Here is a 19531-nt window from a genome sequence, read left to right on the forward strand (position 1 = left end):
ACGGCTGAGGATGAGTTGACTCTGCAGAGGACTGTGTGACGGAGAGGACGTCGCCATCAGGAGCCGCTACTCTTTGAAGGGAAGTGTTGATGACATTGTTCAGTATTTCAGTGTGGAGATAGATTGTTTTCGCATATTTTATTTATTTATTTATCTATTTCGCATATTAAGATGGGTAAATAATGTTTTTTTTATATTTCTGTAACAGTGATTGGCTCGTTGTTTGTAAATATTTCCTCACTGTTGAAACTGCGCTAATTGTCTGTTTTTCCTCTGCTGGAGTATAAGAAGGTGCACCACTGTCATTAAATCATACCATTAGACTCGACAACGTTTGTAACGAGATAGATATAGACAGATAGATAGATAGATAGTATGCACGTGCAGAGAGCATTACACTACTGGGTGGACACGCACGTACGCACATAGAACATGCATTTCCGCCCCGCACCGCCGCTCTAGTTCCTGCATTCCGATCTTGGGCGTCGTGTTTCGTAGCCTGAGTAGCTCGGCCAACAGACACCGGCCAGCACTGAATGCCCTCCGATACCTCCTCCTGCCCGATGCGTTGAATATTAGCGGCAGGACAAAGACATTTCCTGCTTCTCTGCCAGATGTTAGTGTGCTCCATCCTGCCACCTTGAATGTCTTACAGCCCTTGCGGAGTCATCGTTAAAATCCTCATTTATCATCCCCCTTTTCCTTCTCTAATCATTTCTACATGTCATATAATACCACTACAACATTACGCTCCTGCCGCTCGTCTGTTGCGTGTTCCCGAGCGTAACTGACCCCGCCACCTTGAATGTCTTACAGCCCTAGCGGAGTCATCGTTGAATCCGTATTTTTTATCCCCCTTCTTTAATCATTTCTTCATGTCATAAATCTTCTCTAATCATTTCTACATGTCATAACGTAAGCACATCAACATTACGTACCTGCCGCTCGTCTGTTGTGTGTTCCCGAGTGTAATTAACCCTGCCACCTTGAATGTCTGTTTTTTAAGGTCCCGCTCAGCAATGTGGATTTACGTGTTGACAGGTATTTTAATGACCCCCTGTCTCGTGGCGCACCTCCTCAGCGGTAGGCAGCGCATTCCGAATAACTGTACGGCTCTATTTGTCTGTGTATGTTTGTGTGTGATGAGATGAACTGAGAACACGAAGGATCTATAGTAATAAGGAAATGGATAAATAAATGGGAAGATAGTGAAGAGTCCCCTCCTCTCCGTAACGCTCATTTTCTTAGTGTGTAGAACCGCAGAGAACTGTATATTTCAGCGTAAACTATAAGATGCATATACTCCTTCCAGCCTTACAGAATTAGATCCTTTTGGTTTGTGACAGTTTATTATGATATTTACTACATATAAGAGAAGGAGGGAAGGCTTGCTACCATGGCGGGGGGCTGGGGGGGTATAAAGCGCTCTGCAAAACCTAGAGACTTGTATATTTCAGCACACACTACTTTAAATTGCATAGAACTCTTCCACCTTTACATAATTAAATATTTTAGTCTTGTGGTGGCTCATTGTGGAATTACTACATATAAGAGGAGAGGGGAGGTCTGGCTTATAAGAGGAGAGGGGAGGTCTGGCTTCACTGGGGTGGGGATAAGAGGAGAGGGGAGGTCTGGCTTCACTGGGGTGGGGATAAGAGGAGAGGGGAGGTCTGGCTTCACTGGGGTGGGGGAAGTTGGAAGAGAGCGCGCATTATAATGAAAATAAGGCGCTTCAGAGTTGCTTCCGGTAAACAGTCTGAGAGGGAGAGCAGTGACTAGCAAGGCCCTGTAGCTTGGGTGTGGTGTCCGTGGAGTGTGGGCATGGTAGTGAGTGGTGGAGTAGAGTAAGGTGGAGGAGGCAAGGGGAGGGGGAGTCCTGCCACCCTCCCCCCGCTGCGCCGCCTCCGGGTACAACTGAGACCTTTAATTAATTGAAGGGCTCATTTATTTACTTCATTTTTCAACACCTTAAGCACGTAAACTATATAATTAAATGCTGACACAGGTACGGCAGAGAAGTATCACGCAAGTATGAGCTTAATTATTGATGTACAGATAATTATTACAGAACTATTAGAGATGTCTTGTAATATTCTTCATTAATTAAGTATTCTTTATATCACCCGTATGTATTTATTTTTCTTCCTCAGCACCTGGTCAGCCCTGGTCACGCCGCCCTCATGAGAGAGAGAGAGAGAGAGAGAGAGAGAGAGAGAGAGAGAGAGAGAGAGAGAGAGAGAGAGAGAGAGAGAGAGAGAGAGATTGTGTTACTATTTGTGGGTTGTGTTGTAAGATATTTGGTATATATTATCATTTATCATTATCGTTTCAAAAAAAAAAAAAAAAAAAGCGTTATATTTGTTTTAAGGGATTCATCTTCCATATATTAAAGAATCCGTCTTGCCGTCAATCATTCAGTCATTGTCACTCACTCCATTTTATTACATTAGATTAAAATAATTAACTCACTCCCTCATCAAATTTATATCACATGCAAGCCACGCCCCTCTCCAATTCAAGTTGTTTGTGATTGGTGTCTGCTTGGAAAGGTAAAATCTTTTGGGGGATATTTTCGAAGTTATCGTTAACAGAACTTACAGTCTCGTTATCTTACACGCACCTGTCAAACTTTGGATTTATGTGATTAGTTTATGCTGGGAAAGGTGAAAGCCTATTGGTGGTTGATGGATTGAGGTAGGCGCGGTCATTTTCGCAGTTATCATGAACACAGATTACAGTTGCGTTACCTTACAGGCCTCACTCAAACTCAGGCTTCGTGATTGATGAATAAAGTAGAAAGGTTAAAATAATACTGAAGCTTTTTTGGAGCTAATGTGACCTAGATTTATTTTCAAATGTATACAGTGGATGGAGAAGGCGATGGTCTCCTCAGCTGATATCTTTGCATGAAACAGCTCGCTTTTCCCCGCCCCGCCCCCTCCCCCTCCCCCTCTCGTGTCCCACCCCGCCGCCCTGCCAGGAAGATTAGCTTGTCGTGAAGTTACCGCGGCGCGTTCTAACACTCAGATGTGAGAGTTCATAGTGAGGCAACGATGGGGGGAGGAGGCAGGCAGGTCACGCTCCCGGATACTGTGTGTGTGTGTGTGTGTGTGTGTGTGTGTGTCCTGTTCGCACTGTAAAATATGAATATGAGAGAGAGAGAGAGAGAGAGAGAGAGAGAGAGAGAGAGAGAGAGAGAGAGAGAGAGAGAGAGACGTTATTGAGAAACTCCCTCCCACAGCTCCCAGAGTAATGAGTCTTAAGAACAGATACGATTTTGTACCCCGGATGTTTTTTTTTTTCTGGGCAATGTGTGTTTAGTTTAAAAATTCAAAACACGTTCCCTAATCTGCTCGATGAAGCTGAAGGAGTTGAGGTAGAAAATTATAAGAGGTAACACTGTAATGAAAACATCACTAGTAGAAAGATGAAAGGTACCAGCGAACAGTGTCAGTACACTTAAAAAAAACGAAAAATTAAAAGATCCCACAAAGAAGCACAAATATAGGAAAGTAAGAACTGAAAGGGATGAGATATTTATTGGAGCAGACAACGCTCAAGAACGTAAGGAGTCTGCAAGAGGCCGGTTGGCCTATACAAGTGTCTGCCGACCTGTCTGTCAAGACTCGTCAGGGTACGTCCGGGCGATGCTCCTTCCCGCGCCTGATGAATGGGCGGCTCAAAAATACCTCCTAAAAGGTAGCCGCCCCGCCGTGACCCTGGTGGCGCTCCGGCCAGGGCTCCTGCGGTAGAGTGGATAACGTGCTGTGGTTAGCAAGCGTAATGCGTCAGTGCCAAAGATCTCGGTTTCGTTCCCCGAGCGTATAATTCACCAAGTCTGGAAAAGTGTGAGCCCCGAGAGAAATTAGGACCAATCCCAGGCCGAACTGGAGGCACTCCTCTCATTGCCAACTCGAGTGATTGCCCTTGACTGTAAAATTACAGTAAATTTTTATGCACGTTATTTTTTTCCCTTGGAAAGTAGTAAGTTTCGACAATGAAATAAGAAAACTATAATTTTGGTATTTGGTATAGTGGACCGCATCATACTGCCCATTCTAGTTATGTTCTATCTCGTTATAACATGCAATTATTCTACATTGGGTTAAGTTGCAGAACGGAGTGCTATTTTTTTTTTATACATCTCGGTGTTTCGCACACTGATGGCATTATGAGTTATGTATGACCTTTTGTCAAAACTTTGTCGCAATCATTTTGTGTTTAGATACAGTTTGTCGGAGTCAAAGCTCGTGTTTGTCTTGAAGCAGTGAACTTGTTCATAGTTTGAGGCAGGTATTCCTGTTCCTGCTGAAAATCTCCATTTAAAAAGTCATCTTTAAACAAAAATCAAATGTAATGTGAATGGACCCTTCTGTTGATAAACTGGCACCTTGTGTCTCACAAAGCTTTCGTAGATACAAACCAAATCTTGCCATAAAATTTTCACATTACTTCCATTCTCTTGCCACTGTGGGCCTGCTCATAGAAAGATGATGATATTGTTATTGTATTACATTATTATTTCGTTGTATTACTAAAGCATTATAGTATGTGTTATATTTTAACAACAACAACAATAATAATAATAATTAATAATTAATAATTATAATGATAATGATACTATTTTATTATTATTATTATTATTATTATTATTATTATTATTATTATTATTATTATTATTATTTATTCAAAGTAATAATGATAATAATGACTAACAGTTAAAATAGTGTGGTTAGTCCTCCGTATTTCGAGAGATACTTAAGATGACAAGCTCAATAACTTATACAGTTAACCCTTGACCTCCCCCCGCCCCTCCCCCTTTGCCAATACCACAGCATCAACTGCATCCAAGCGGTGTTCAAGGACACGCCTCCCGTTCCCACCGCTGGGCGACGCGGTGGGAACCCTGCTGAGTCAAAGGAGAACATGGCACCGTGGCAACGCGCCCCTCGCCAGAAGCTCCTTAGCCGTATACATCAAAGGGTGAAATAATACTCAGTTGGTGTCTGAAGATTTATGAAGTAAACGTGATGATGTTTTTGTCTGAAGGAGACTGTGATGTTAGATGTTCCTTCATCAAAACAGAATCACATGTAGCATTTAGAATTTATGAGGTAGAATTTAGAAGCTGTGTATACATATGCATTTATACGTTTAGAACAACGCATTGAGGAATAACACTTTTTTTTTTAATATTAAGATATGCAGAAAATATTTAAAGATAAGGAGTAACATGAGATCGGAATTGAGAAAGATTTAAGAAGTAAAAAAAGTAAGATTATGCGTATAATTAACAAGCAAGAAGGGAAAACTTAAACCAAAATTATGACCAAAGAAAATGAAGACGTAAAAGGTGGTATTTGGAAGAATTAAATGAGTGCGGGAAATAAAATGAAACTATTATGAGAACGAAACAAAAAAAAATAACATTAAAAATTAGTCCAGGAATATCTGCGGATTTATTTAATTAAAATCAACCACAATATAACGAAAGACAAAAAAGTAGAGCAAGAGCGAAATTGAGACAGAGAAAAGGGGGGGGGGGGGGTATGGGGCTGAGGCGGTCCTTGGGTGAGCTTTGTCCTCACTCGCCGGTCATCATCTCCATGAACTCTGCGGGGAACAAAGGTCAAGTTAGGTCAGAGAAATGATGTTGACCTCGTAGACATAACAAAAAGAATAATAAAAGTAATAACAACAATAATAACGATAAAAATGGAAATAATGAATCTATATCACCACTTCAGTATTTCCTACTTCGCTCATACACAAGAAGGGGGGGAGGGTGGGGGGGGGTGGACAGGCTGACTCATTAGGGGATATGCTGCCAATAGTTCCTCGCAGTCGAAGAGAAGAGAGATGCCTAAAACCTAATTCAACCTAGCAATAGTTCCTCACCGTCTGAACTCGAATGGAAACACTGATACTTAACACTTAACCTAACCTAACCTGTTGATAGTTCCTCCCCGTCTGAACCTAACCTAACCTGTTGATAGCTCTTCACCGTCGATGGGAAACAAGCACACATATTAGACAAGACTTTCGTGAGATTTCAGGGTATTTTCACGAGTACTTTTATGACCATAGAGGTAGTTCGACCCTTCCTCTGTACCATGAACCTAAAAGAAACACTCAATAGGACCCGACTGATCCCCCTTTGGCCTTTGAAAATAGTTAGTGTTAGAGGCGGAAGGGACTAAGAATACCAACCTAATACTTATAACCTAACCTAACCTAACCTAACCTAACCTAACCTATCAGTAGTTCCTCACCATCGAAGTCGACCGTCCCGGAGCCGTCCTCGTCGATCTCCTCAATGATGCCGTCCAGGTCCTCCTCCGAGAGCTTGTTGTCCAGCTCCCTCAGGATCTCCTTCAGCGTCTGCGTCGTGATGTAGCCGTCGCCTGGAGGAAGATGAGAGGAGTGTGAGGAGGAGGAGGAGGAAGAGGAAGCGGAGAGAAGAGGAGAGAAGAGGAGAGAAGAGAAGAGAAGAGAAGAGAAGAGAAGAGGAGGAGGAGGTAGAGGAAGAGAAGAGAGGAGAGGAGAGGAAGAGGAAAATAAAGAAAAGAGGATGAGAAGGAGGTAGAGGTAGAGGAAAGAAGAGCACAGAGGAGAAATGGGTAGAGGAGGAGGAGGAGGAGGAGTATCTTCATCTTTTTTTTCTATCTTATCTGTCAACCTATTTCTTCCTTCTTCACCTCTCCCTTCCTCTATCTTTTTCTCTCTACCTATCTTTCTATATCCATTTCTCCCTTCCTCTACGTTTTTCCCTATCGGTTTATCTTTATCTCACTAACCATTTCTACTTTCTTCCCATTTTCTCCCTTCTTTTTGTTTCTCTGTCTACTCGTATATCTATCTTTCTATTTCTGCCTTCCTCGCCTTCTCTCCCTTCCTCTATTTTCTCTTATTCTCTCTTCTTCTTACTCGTTAAACTTACTTTCATTCCTACTCCTTCCCAGCCTCTCCATGTCTATTTATCCTTCGTCTTGTTATTTTCCTTCCCTTGTTATATACCATCTCTTTCTTTTTGCACATATCCTTCCGGCAGGACTTAACCCTCGCCGTCAGTGTCCTACACTCTCTCTCTCTCTCTCTCTCTCTCTCTCTCTCTCTCTCTCTCTCTCTCTCTCTCTCTCTCTCTCTCTCTCTCTCTCTCTCTCTCTCTCTCTCTCTCTCTCTCTCTCTCTCTCTCTCTCTCTCTCTCTCTCTCTCTCTCTCTCTCTCTCTCTCTCTCTCTCTCTCTCTCTCTCTCTCTCTCTCTCTCTCTCTCTCTCTCTCTCTCTCAGGTCCTTCCTCCCTTTTTTTTCCTCCTCGCCTCAGCATCACGGTTTGCATCCTCTTTCCTCCTCCTCCTCCTCCTCCTCCTCCCAATCTTTCCTCTCTCAACACCATTTATGTTTTCCTTTTTAAGCTTTCCTGAAGTGCATTGCGTCCGCCCTCCTCGCTTTTTGCTTCTTTTTTTTTTTCTCCTTGGCAGCTTTTATATTTTTCTTATTTTCATTTTTCGTTTCTTTCATTCTTGTCTTTTTTTTTCTATATTTTGTTGGTCAGTCGGTTACATTGATCTTTTTTTTTTTTTTTTTTGTCTGCTTCCTTTCATTCACTCTGACCTTTTTTTTCTGTTTCCTTCCTTCCTTCTTTTATTTCCTTTCTCCATTTCCTTCTTTCATTCGTATATTCCTTCCTTCATTCATATATTCTTCGTTATTTCCCCCATTCTTCCTTCCTTTACCCATTCATTGTTCATTTTCGTTCTTTCTTTTATTTCCTTCCTTCCTTCCTTCATTTTTATTACCTGGTCCTCCTTCCTTCCTTCCACCATTCCTTCCTTCATTCAGCTTCACACTTGCTTCCTTCCTTCCTCCCTCCCTCCCTCCATCACACCTTCCCTTCCTTCCTTTCTTTCCGGCCTTCCTCTTCCTCCACCCGCTCTCCTTCATTCCTTCATTCATTCAGGCTTCACACTTTCTTCACTCCTTCCCTCCTTTCCTCCTTCATTCATTCTTCAGTCTTTCGTTGTTTTTCTTTTCTTTCCTGCCTTCCTTCAGCCTTACACTAACTTTCTCCCTTCCTCCTTCCCTCCTCCATTCATTCTTCAGTCTTTCGTTGTTTTTCTTTTCTTTCCTGCCTTCCTTCAGCCTTACACTAACCTTCTTCCTTCCTTCTTCGCTCCTCACGCTTTCCTCCTTCCCTTTAAACCTTCTTTCCTCTCCCCAATCCTCCACTTCGCTCTCAGACACACTCACTCACTCACTCACTCACTCACCTCCCTTGTCGTACAGTCTGAAGGCCTCCTTGAGCTCCTCGTGCATCGCCTCGTCGTCGTCCTCCTCCAGGAAGGGCATGACGATGGCGCAGAATTTATCGAAGTCCACCTTGCCTTCCTCTGTCACGGGCGGGAAGGAAGAAAACAAGACATGGATGGCACTGTGTTATTTGCTTCGTTTGTTTCGACTTGTCACTTAGATTGGCATTATAAGACAATTTCGCTTCTCACATCAGCTATTTCTAGAGGTCAAAGAGTGGGTCAGTCGGGTTCTAATGAGTGTTTCTTCAGGTTCATGTTACAGAAGAAGGGTCAGACTACCACCAGGGTCATACAACTACTCTAGGAAATGCCCACAACTCCTACGAAAGTTTTGTCAAATACGTGTTCTTGGGCGCCGAAATGTCTTGAAATACGACCCGTGAGTTTGTTCGTCATTTATTATTATTCTGTTACTAATGTTTACTTTGCTTTAGGCGTGAAGGAAGGAGTTACGTGTTGTTTTATGTGATTTATTTTTGTGTGTTTGCGTTTGATTGTTTTGCTGCGACTTGATATTTTGTTTATTTATTATTTTTTTCCCCACTTTGTTACTGGTGGGAAGAAAGAAAGGACGTGGATGACATTGCCTTCGTTAGTGTTTATTGCTGTTTGTTACCTGCTATTTCATTTGTTCTTTTGTACTTGTTTAATTTAGTCCACCTCGCCTGGCTACGTTATGAGCGATAAGGAAGAAAAGACGTGGATAGAATTATGTTTGTTGTTTTGTGTTTGAATTGTGCGTTGTGAGACTTGTGACTTGCCATTTCGTTTGTCTTTTTTTTATATTATTTGCTTTACTCCCCTTTGTTGAGTGGCACAAGATTGAGCACGGTGACTGTCTCTTATCTTTGACCGAATGTGTTGTGCTTGTATGATTTGCCAGTCCTCGTGAGTTACGGCTGAAATATGATGGTATACTGAAGGGAAAGAATAATACTGATTGCGAAGATGATGAATGCTGCCAAATCAATAACAAAAAGGCATAATAGGGTAATGATAGATAATGAGGAGAGAGGGGGGGGGAGATGGCATAGGTGGTGAGGATAACAAAAAAACTCACTATTTGGGTCATTCTCCGCGATTCTGGTCTTGAGTTCATCCTCGTCGAAGGCCTGGCCGAGTGTGTTGAGGATGTTGACGAACTTGCTGCACTCCACGAAGCCCGTCTTGCCTTGGTCGAACATCGCGAACACCTTCTTCATCGCTGCCGGCGGGAGAAGGAGGAGCGAAGAGGGAAGAGAGACGCGTTAGTGCGATAATAGAATGGGTACAGGAAGATGAAGTGCGGAGAGAGGCGTGTGTGTTAAGAGACGGAATAGACAGCGTTAGGGAGGGAGTAAGGATATCAAAGGAGGGATTAGAAGGAATAACGAAAGGGTTGGACGAAATTAAAAGAAAGGATGACAGAGAGAATGAAGAAAGGAGAAGAAGAGTGAAGGAGGAGGAGGAGAGACAAGGCTAAGAAAACAAGGAAGGAGTGAAGTAATAGGATAAGTAGAAAGGAATGGATGTGATAGATAGAAAGAAAGGAAGATGGAGAGAAAGTTAAAAATGGATTAGGAAGAAAGAAGAGAAGACCAAACAAAAATAAGAAGAGACAGAGAAAGAGAACAACCGCACAGACAACTAGACAGACAGACAGACAGACAGACAGACAGACAAATGAACGACGACAAAGAAAAAAACACTTATGTTAACCTAAAAATAAAGAAGGTTAATGAGCCTAGGAATACGTCCACCTGAACACACACACACACACACACACACACACACACACACACACACACACACACACACACACACACACACACACACACACACACACACACACACACACACACACACACACACACACACACACACACACACACACACACACACTCACTGTCCTCCCTCGGGTCGAGCTTCGAGGTGAAAAAGTTTGACAAAGTTAGAGTATTTTAAGAGTGACGTTGGAATGTTGGGAAGCTGCTGGCACTGAGACTCCTTCGCCCTCCTCCCCCCCCCATGATTTCCTCCCTCCTCTCCCTCCCTTCCTGCCTGATTTCCTTCTTCCCCTCTCTACCATCTTCCCTCCTCTACCCCCATTTCCTTCCTCCCTTCTCGTCTTCCCCATCTCATTCCTCCCCTCCCTTCTTCCTCACCTCTTCCCCTGCTTCTTATTCCTCCTCTCCCTACCTTCATTCCTCCTTACTCTCCTCCTTTCCTAGTCTCTTTTCCTTCCTCTCCCTCCCTTCTACATCAGCTCTTTTCCTCCTTTTTTTATTCCTCTTCTCCCTTCCTCCTTCCCTTGCCTCATTTCCTCATCTTTCCTCCCTTCTTCCCTCCCCTTCTTCCTTATCTCTCTTCCTCTCTTTATTATTTCCCTCTTTACCATTTTTCTAAACTTTATTCTCCTCTTCCTCCTTTTCTTCATTCTTTTCTTCGTTCATCTCTATCTTTTCACTTCTCCTCGTCTCCTGTTTCTCTCTTTTTCTCTCAATATATCTCTATCTATATTTGTCTCTTGCTATGTTTCTCTCCGTCCATTGTCCTTCTAAATTAATCTTCACATTCCCCCATCTCACCCCATTATCCCTCTCTCTCCCTCTCTCTCTTTCTTCCTCATTCCTTGCCTCACCTCCCCTTATCTCTCACCGCCTCTACCTCTCTCCTTCCAACCTTCTTTCCATCCTTCCCCGACGCAAGTTATCGACGGTTCCTTCATGGCATTCCTCCGTTGATCATCTCGAACCATGCGTCACTTTTACCTCCTCCTCCTCCTCCGCCTCCTCCTCCTCCTCCTTATGTTTCCCTCGCTTTGAAGACGTGAGTGTTAGTCTGTGAGGGGGACGAAGCTGCGAGTTGTGGAGGAAGCGCTTATTAAATACCACCTGACGCCTTGCATTCACTCTCGCTTCGCTCAGGTGTTTGTGCATTAAAGAGAAATTGAAAAAGAAAGGAGGTATGTCTGTAGGAACTAAATGAACGAAACACGTGGGAAATAAATTCGTAAATAAGCCTGAAAATATTAAACACACTGAATAGAAATTAAGAACAATGGAATGACAATAATGGCAAATGATAGTAATAATGATAGCAAAAATGATGATAATAATAATAATAATAATAATAATAATAATAATAATAATAATAATAATAATAAGCAACAAAATAAAACTAGTCTACCACTCCAACAGGCATGGCAAAATTAAATATAAGTCGAATCATAAACAATAAAACGAATCAAACTAAACCGTCTATAAGGGAAAACAACAACAAATAACGAAGAAAATAAAATGGCGAACATAAAGAAACACTCCATAAAGACAGCAATACTCTGTTCACGATAACTTGGAAAATAAGCCCCGCCCCAATTGGCTTTCACCCGTCCAGAAATCTACCAATCACACGCAGCCAGAGTCGGAGAGGGGGCGTGGCCTACTCGTGGATTGGCCAATGATGTACACCTAATTATAAAAGGGGCGGGGCATATTTTCAAAGCTAATGTGAACAAAGTAAATAAAGGTCACTAACGAAAATGTAGTACTCACGACGGCCTCCTATATGCCCACTCCAAACTTCTCTTCCTCTTCCCACTCCTCCTCATCTTCCTCCTCTTCACCCCTCCTCCCACGAGACTAAGAGGCGACAGAGGGGGTTCGAAGTGGGGTTGTTATGTACAGAAATCTTCCTCGTCCCTTCTTCCCTTTGGCATGTGGAATCCTTAGGGACTTCTTCAAAATAAGTTGCCTTCACCTCCTTTCTACGAGTTCTTGATGCGAGTTTTTTTTTCCGTTTTCTTTTTTATGGTATTTCGTTTCAACTCGGTGCTATATTTATATCAAAGGAATGTAAGTTTGTTTCTTCAAGGTTTTTTTTCTCCTTCATCCACTCAGTGCAATATACCGGAGGGAATGCAAGTGTGTTTCTTTTCTCAAGGCTGTTTTTTTCCCTTCATATCTTTTACATAATAATTGCCAGTGGGAATTATCTGTAAGGCAGTCTGTAAACCGCGTCAGGCTTCGTTCTTGTTCCTTTCCTCGTTGGGTGGAGCGTCACTGTGATCCTTTTTGCGCTTTGGCTGATGAAGCGTCGCCTTTCTCTTATCCATTATGCTTGGCGCGATCTTATGAGTGTATTCTCCCTCTTCACATCTCAAAGCTCTCTGCATCTTTCCTTATATGCATTCTTGCGTTGGCGATTACATTGGCTGCTTCACAAAATGGACGGTTTCCTTATTCCAGCATGTCATCTATTTTTTCTCCTTTTAGCCTCCATATCTGGAAGGTAGTTTTTGTCATCTCAGCCAAGCAGTTCACTGTTCAGAGCCGACCATCGTGGAGGGTCGGGGCGAGTGTGGGCTTGTTGGCTGCAGCAGTGGCGGGAGGAAGGTGGTGGTGGTGCTGGAGGCGGCGAGGGGCGGCCTGGAGGGTCCTGAGGTGCTAGGTAACGCTATGAGGCAGGCAGACACACACACGCGGGCTGGAACAGGCAGTGGGGGATCCCTGAGCTGAACAGTGGACGGTGCATGGCTGAAGGGTTTGGATGTGAAGGCGGCGGGAGGCAAACGTCTGGCCATTGTAATTTTTTTTTTTTTTTTTTTTTACAGCAAAGGAGACAGTTCAAGGGCGTAAAGAAAAATATAAAAAAAAGCCCGCTACTTACTGCTTATACTTTGCTATACTTATATTTACTAATTATAAGAACATTCATGTTTAAGTATGGAACGCGGCTGATATTATTTGTCAAAGAAAATTCAATATATTTTTTTTTTTCTGAAGCAGACAAGCGAAATAACGGAATCATGTAAGAAAATCAACATGACATCCTTATAATGGTTTCCGTCATAGGCAATTCAGTATTTATGTGACTTTAAAATAAAACGTCTCTCTCTCTCTCTCTCTCTCTCTCTCTCTCTCTCTCTCACACACACACACACACACACACACACACACACACACACACACACACACACACACAGATACCATCGCCGGAACTAGCCACCAGAGGGCCGCGTCACGTGACAGTAGTGCCAGACGTCTGCTTCCGCGTCCCCTCCATTCCTTCGCCAAATATGAACCAACACTAACTAAAAAAAATACCCTTCCACAGAAAAAAAAGTGACTGAAAAACACTATTATATACCCATGCATCACTGTCTAGGCGACGGGGACATGAGGGATTCTGATCTAGGACAATTGTTGCATTCTAAACTAAATCTCCTCTAGACCACTTCCGTCATTCCCCACTCGCATTGCCGACAAAACGCTTCTCGACTAAGTGGTTCAAGGGACTCCATTTTAACAGTCGGAGAAGATGCCTTTAGTGTCCATGCTGGGGCCTCATAGGACGTGTCACATATCCATGAAAATGATACCGAGAGTTGTAAAAAAGTTGAAGTTCAGTTAAAAGAAATAGAAAAATAGCCAAACACAATTCATAAAAAAGTTAAAGTTCAGTTAATTAAAAGAAAAAAAATAGCCAAACTCAATTCTTCAAATAATACAGAAGTTAAGAGTTTTGGTCGAATTCAATTATCAAAAAAGAAGAGGCAGAAATATTTGACCAAACTTAATTCTCGAAAAAATGAAGAGTGAAACGATTTGGCCAAAGTCAGTTCTCAAAAAAAAAAAAAACTTGAAAGATTTGGCCAAAGTAAATTGAAAAAAAAAATGGAAAAATTGGCCTAACTCAGTTCTCAAAAAGAGCTGTGATAAAATACGTCTGATTACATGAATACTTTTTTTTTCAAATCTACAAGCATATTTTTTCGTCTCAAACTGAATTCACAGCTCCGGAACTAAACTGCAGGAAGGAAACATTGAAATAAGAAAACTAATACCGAGACTAAACCCCAAAATCTAAAGGACCCGTGACATTAAAGACTATTGGAACACATTATTATTATTTTCTTATTTTTATTGTTATCTTATTTTCCATGTTCCCAGCGCCGCCACGAGCGAGACATTAAAGGCATCTCGGCTAACTAAACATTCTAAACCTCTGCTATGGGGGGCACTATAAGGAACGCATTGCAGGACAGAGGAAGGTTTCAATGTACTCACTGGCGATCTGCTCCTCATCCATGGCCTGTGGAGGGAAAGGGAGAACATGAGAAATAATGAATGAAAAAGAAAGCGAAAAACACTTAGAAATCGAGAGGAAAAAAAAAGAATGAAAGAAAAATACTGAAAAAAATAAAGAAAATAGAGAAAAAGAAAGAAAAAATAAATTAGTTAAATAGAAAAATATAGAAAGAAAACAAGAGTGAATGAAATGAAAAGAAAGAAAAATAATGGAAGAAGGAAGAAAGGGAAAACAAAGAGACAAAGAAAAGGGAAGGTAGAAAGAAGGAAAGAGAAAGAAAAAAAGAGAATAAGATAAACAAACCAAAAGGAAAACAAAGAAAAGGAAGAAAAAGGTTCGAAGTTAAAAGTTAAAATGGTTATTGAATTGTAGTGAGAGAGAGAGAGAGAGAGAGAGAGAGAGAGAGAGAGAGAGAGAGAGAGAGAGAGAGAGAGAGAATTATTATTTACTTCCCGACATTCAGTTTATAATTTGACACTTCCCTTCAGGCGTCCATTTTCTTTATACCAAGGGCAGCGTGTTGTTTTTTTGGGGGTGGCATTTTTTCTCTTTTTTTTTCATATATAGTCCGTGCTGTGCCTCATCTGTCCCATGTAAAGAAGTTAAATTGGTTGACTTTGCTCTATAATTAAGTGGTCTCTATAATTAAGGCTAGATGACTGTGTCCCTCCCTCTCCCCCCCCCCCAAAAAAAAAAATATGCATACTCCGTTCATCGTCCATATCGTGTCCCGCTGCTACGTTCGCTTTGCACTGAGTTTCGTGTAACCGCAGTAAAAAAAAAGAAAATGATGGTGAATGATAATTGAGGAAAATAAGTAGCGTATTTTTTTCAGTTTTCTTTTTTTTTTTCTCTTTTTTTTTCTGAGCTGCTTCCTTTACTGTAAAAAAATAAATAAATTAATAAATAAAACGTGCTCGGTCAAGATAGTAGTTTGAGCCCATGACCAGATTGCTGCTGCTGTTTTGCTGTTTGGTATTCCTGGTGTCATAAATTTACAGTCATATTTATAGTCCTTGAGATTAACAGACAGCCAGACGACGACAGGGACGGGAAGACAGGCAAGCAGACAGACATAAACAGACAGACAGACATATATAGATAAAGAGATAGAGACAGACATATAGACAGTCAAAGGTAGAGAGAGGGACAGACCTTGACAATAACTAACAGACTGACAGACATACAACTAGACAAGGGGACAGACAGACAAATGGACAGACAAGACAGGCAGATGCACACGTGGACGAACAAACGAACAGACTAACAGAAAACAGGCAACCACACGGACACATCAAACTTCAAACACACACACACACACACACACACACACACACACACACACACACACACACACACACACACACACACAACACCTACGCTGGAGAATAAGCAGAGAAGACGAGTCGAGTATCAAGTGAAACGAGACTAGGCGATAGCGAGCGGCGGCGGCGGTGGTGGTGGTGATGGAGACGCTAGGGACAGAAGCACCAACAGCAGCAAAGGTGGTAGTGGAGGTGGTGGTGGAGGTGGTAGTGGAGGTGGAGGTGGAGGTGGTGGCAGTGGTGGTGGTCGTGGCGGGGCAGCCTTCCCGAGCCTCCCTGCTGTAGGTGAGAACTGAACGTGTGGCCTCAGGTGGAGCGGTGCTAAATACGTCACCCTGGGCAGGTAACCCACAGTAAACACGGCTGAAAAGAGGTGCATCAAAGGGGGGAGGGAAGGAGGAGGAGGGAGAGAGAAGCGATTGGTTGGAGGGAGGGAGGAAGGACGATGGGAGAGGTTGGAGAGAGGAGAGAATGATGAATGAGAGGGAGGGAGCAGAGTGGGGTGAAAGGGAAGATGAGGAAGGACTAACGACGAGAGGGAGGGAGAAGAAAAGAAGAGGAAAGAGGAATAATAGAAGGAGAAAGGGAAGAAGGTGCAGAGGACAGAAGGATGAAGTGAGGAAGGGAGTTAAGGAGGTGGAGAGGGGAGGGATGTGACCGTGGGGAGACAAGGAAGGAGGTGTTGAGGGTGAGTGGGAGAGGGAGAGAGGATAGAGTGGGATTGGATGGCAAATAAGGAAGAGATGAAAGAAGATAAGGTGGAAATCATGGAGGAGGAGAGGAGGGTAATGAGAGATGAAGAGGAGAGAGAGAGAGAGAGAGAGAGAGAGAGAGAGAGAGAGAGAGAGAGAGAGAGAGAGAGAGAGAGAGAGAGAGAGAGAGAGAGAGAGAGAGAGAGAGAGAGAGAGAGAGAGAGAGAGAGAGAGAGAGAAAAGCCCCCAGGCAGTTGGGCGCATCGAACCAGACACCATAACGCCCACAGGCCTTGGAAAAGCGTGTTGAGGAAGGGCGCCTCCATCATACTCCCAGGCCTTTGATGGGCGTGTGGAGGCTAAATTACATACATACATACATTCTCTAAATAGATCATTACCTTCTATCAAATAACTCTTGCGTCCGTGTTTGACGCTAATTTACGTTTTTCATGAAGTCCTTCGATTCATGTTATACGGACAGGAATTATTACGATTCCGGCTGCCATGAATCTTTTAACTGTGTGTACGGGAGGAGGAGGAGGAGGAGGAGGGGAGCTTGTAATTTAAAAGGAAAAAGTGAAATCGTGGAGCAGTAAACAAATAGGAAAGATTAGAAATTAAAGAAGGGATGGAAATGATGGATTGAGAGAGAGAGAGAGAGAGAGAGAGGATTCATATTACATTAGTGTGCATGTGTGTGTGTGTGTGTGTGTGTGTGTGTGTGTGTGTGTGTGTGTGTGTGTGTGTGTCACCTGCGTTCCAGACATTCACAGCAGAAGGCTTGGGGGTGATCTCCGTGTCTGTCTGTCACTCAGCATCTGCCTGGTGATTCATCCTTTAAATCTGAACTTTATTTTTATTGTTATTATCATTGTTCGTATTTTTTTTCTTATCATTTTTGCTTCCGTCAATAGTAATCAAGAATGCAAGAAAATAAGAAGCACTCACAAAAGAAAAAATAAAAATATAATATACACTCCACGATTAAAAAAAACTCACCACCCTTTCTCTCTCTCTTAAAACCATGTCGAAAATAAAAGGAGAAGGAAAGGAGACAGGAAAAAAAAAAGGAAAACCAACACCATTATTCCCTTCTAAAATCGTATACAAATTCGCAATAACAGAATGCCCAAATAAATTAATGACTGAGGGAATGAAAGCAGATCCGTTAGCCACCTTTTCCTTCCCCGACTTCCCTTCGCAATGCCAAATTAATGACCTCTCGTATTATTTGCTTCTTATTCTTTGCCTCGTATCATTTGCCTTATTTTCCTCACGACTTCTCTTCGCCTTGCCAAAATAGTGACCTTTTCTCGTATTATTTGCCTTATTTTCCTCCTCGGTCTCACTTCTCTTCGCCTTGCCAAAATAGTGACCTTTTCTCGTATTATTTGCCTTGTTTTCCTCCTCGGTCTCACTTCTCTTCGCCTTGCCAAAATAGTGACCTTTTCTCGTATTATTTGCCTTGTTTTCCTCCTCGGTCTCACTTCTCTTCGCCTTGCCAAAATAGTGACCTTTTCTCGTATTATTTGCCTTATTTTCCTCCTCGGTCTCACTTCTCTTCGCCGCGGCAGAATAATGGCCACCGTTCGCATTATCGTCACACGCTCATCTCACACCCGCCAATCCGTCACAGCATCACGGAGCCCATCTATCAGTCGGTCACGTGATAAGTCTGTCTGTCATGACGCTAATGAGTCAGCGTGTCAGGGAGTGGAATTTTCCCTCTCAAGTGTGTTGTTTGGAGGAGGAGGTGGAGGGGCATAAGGCGTAGGTGGAGGAGAGGTCACTGACGAAAACGAGGACAAAGAGGATGAAGGGTACGACAAGGTGGAAGAGGAGGAGGAGGAGGAGGAGGAGACAGCGGAAGAAGAAGCAAAAAAAAAAAAGGACCAGAAAAATAATAGACTAATGATTGATTGATAAGAAGAAAAATAGAGAATAGATTAAAAAAGAGAAGATGGAGGAGGAGGAGGAAGAGGAAGAGGAGCAGAAACCAGTGGAAGAAGGAGAGAAAAAGAAAGGGACAAAGAAAAAGAATAAGTTGACTACCAAACAAAAGCAAACTTATTAAAAAAAAGAAAAGAAGGAGGATGAGAAGATGATGATGGTTAACAAGAAGATAAAAGTGGAGAAAACGGTAAAAAAAAAAAATATCAAAAAAAGAATGAAATAAAAAGAAAAAGAAAAACCAAGAAATAAGAAGCAAAAGAAAAAAAAGAAGGAAGAGGAAGAAGAGGAGGAGGAGGGCGCAATTTATCACCCCACTTGGTCACTTTGCATCTCTTAACAACTTTTGGATGGGGAGACGAAAAAAAAAAAAAAAAGTAACAAGCGCTTGGATCCCTTGTGATGGCGGGAAGGGTAGGTAAGAACGCGCTCCCAGATTGCCAATTCCACCTCGAATATGAAGCATTAAAGCCAGCAGGATCAGGGCAGCAGGATTTTACTCGCTTATCTCTTTGCCCCCTCCTCTGCTCTCTCTCTCTCTCTCTCTCTCTCTCTCTCTCTCTCTCTCTCTCTCTCTCTCTCTCTCTCTCTCTCTCTCTCTCACTCTCTCTCTCTCTGTGTCTATCTCTCTCTCTCTCTCTCTTAATTTTCTTTTTTATTTTCGTCTTTTTTTATTTATTGTTTTACCTAAATTTTTACATCTTCGTTTTTATTTTCTTTATTTTCCTCGTTTTCCTTTTTTCTTCCGTTATATCTGTTGCTGTTTTTCTCTCTTCGTAGCAACGTTAATTTTTTTTTTTATTTCTTATTGTTTTTTTTTCCTTCAGATGTTTTTGTTTTTTTTCTTGGTTCAATGTTTGTACTTTCGTCTTCCTAGCATTATTTTATCCTCCCATTTTCCTCCCATTCTCTTTTATTTGCCTGTTTATCCTCCCTTCGTTTTCTGTTACTCTCTTCCTCTCCTCTGTTCTCCCATTCCCTTCATCCTTATCCTCTTCGTTCTCCTTTATTCCCTTCGTGTATTTCTCGTGTATTATCATATCTTTCTCTTTCCACCCTTGTATATCCTTGTTCCTTCTATTCTAACATTCGTGCCTCCCAATCCTTCCCTTTATTACTATTTTATTCTATCTGGTTTCGCTCACATCTTCCTCCTTCCCTTCTCTCTCCCCCCGTCCCTA

At 42.3% G+C, this 19531-nt stretch overlaps 1 protein-coding gene across 2 annotated transcripts; it reads right to left on the minus strand.

Annotated features, from left to right (window-relative positions):
- Positions 1 to 4999: 4999 nt before the first annotated feature.
- LOC126987769 (troponin C, isotype gamma-like) lies at positions 5000 to 15940 on the minus strand. 2 transcript variants are annotated; one of them, XM_050845075.1, is made up of 7 exons: positions 15761 to 15940; positions 14359 to 14383; positions 11845 to 12775; positions 9372 to 9515; positions 8270 to 8389; positions 6273 to 6404; positions 5000 to 5613 (listed from the first exon to the last, which is right to left on the minus strand). In XM_050845075.1, the coding sequence occupies exons 4-7, from the start codon at positions 9511 to 9513 to the stop codon at positions 5585 to 5587; spliced, it is 423 nt and encodes a 140-aa protein (XP_050701032.1). In that variant the 5' UTR covers positions 9514 to 9515; positions 11845 to 12775; positions 14359 to 14383; positions 15761 to 15940; the 3' UTR covers positions 5000 to 5584. The 2 variants fall into 2 exon arrangements, with proteins under 2 accessions (XP_050701032.1, XP_050701031.1); XM_050845074.1 differs by lacking the exon at positions 11845 to 12775 and having other exon boundaries at positions 15761 to 15939.
- Positions 15941 to 19531: the final 3591 nt, after the last annotated feature.

The sequence above is a fragment of the Eriocheir sinensis genome, chromosome 66 (genome assembly GCF_024679095.1).
Source record: "Eriocheir sinensis breed Jianghai 21 chromosome 66, ASM2467909v1, whole genome shotgun sequence".
In the NCBI taxonomy this organism is placed as follows: Eukaryota; Metazoa; Arthropoda; class Malacostraca; order Decapoda; family Varunidae; genus Eriocheir; species Eriocheir sinensis.

Excerpts from the sequence above, each read along its gene's own strand:
- LOC126987769 (XM_050845074.1), bottom strand. The coding sequence starts at position 14,380 with ATGGATGAGGAGCAGATCGCCA. Across the intron at positions 8,390-9,371 it reads CGCGGAGAATGACCCAAATA|AGGAAGGCAAGGTGGACTTC; the intron begins GTGAGTTTTTTT and ends CGCCCGTGACAG. Across the intron at positions 6,405-8,269 it reads CAGACTGTACGACAAGGGAG|GCGACGGCTACATCACGACG; the intron begins GTGAGTGAGTGA and ends ATCTTCCTCCAG.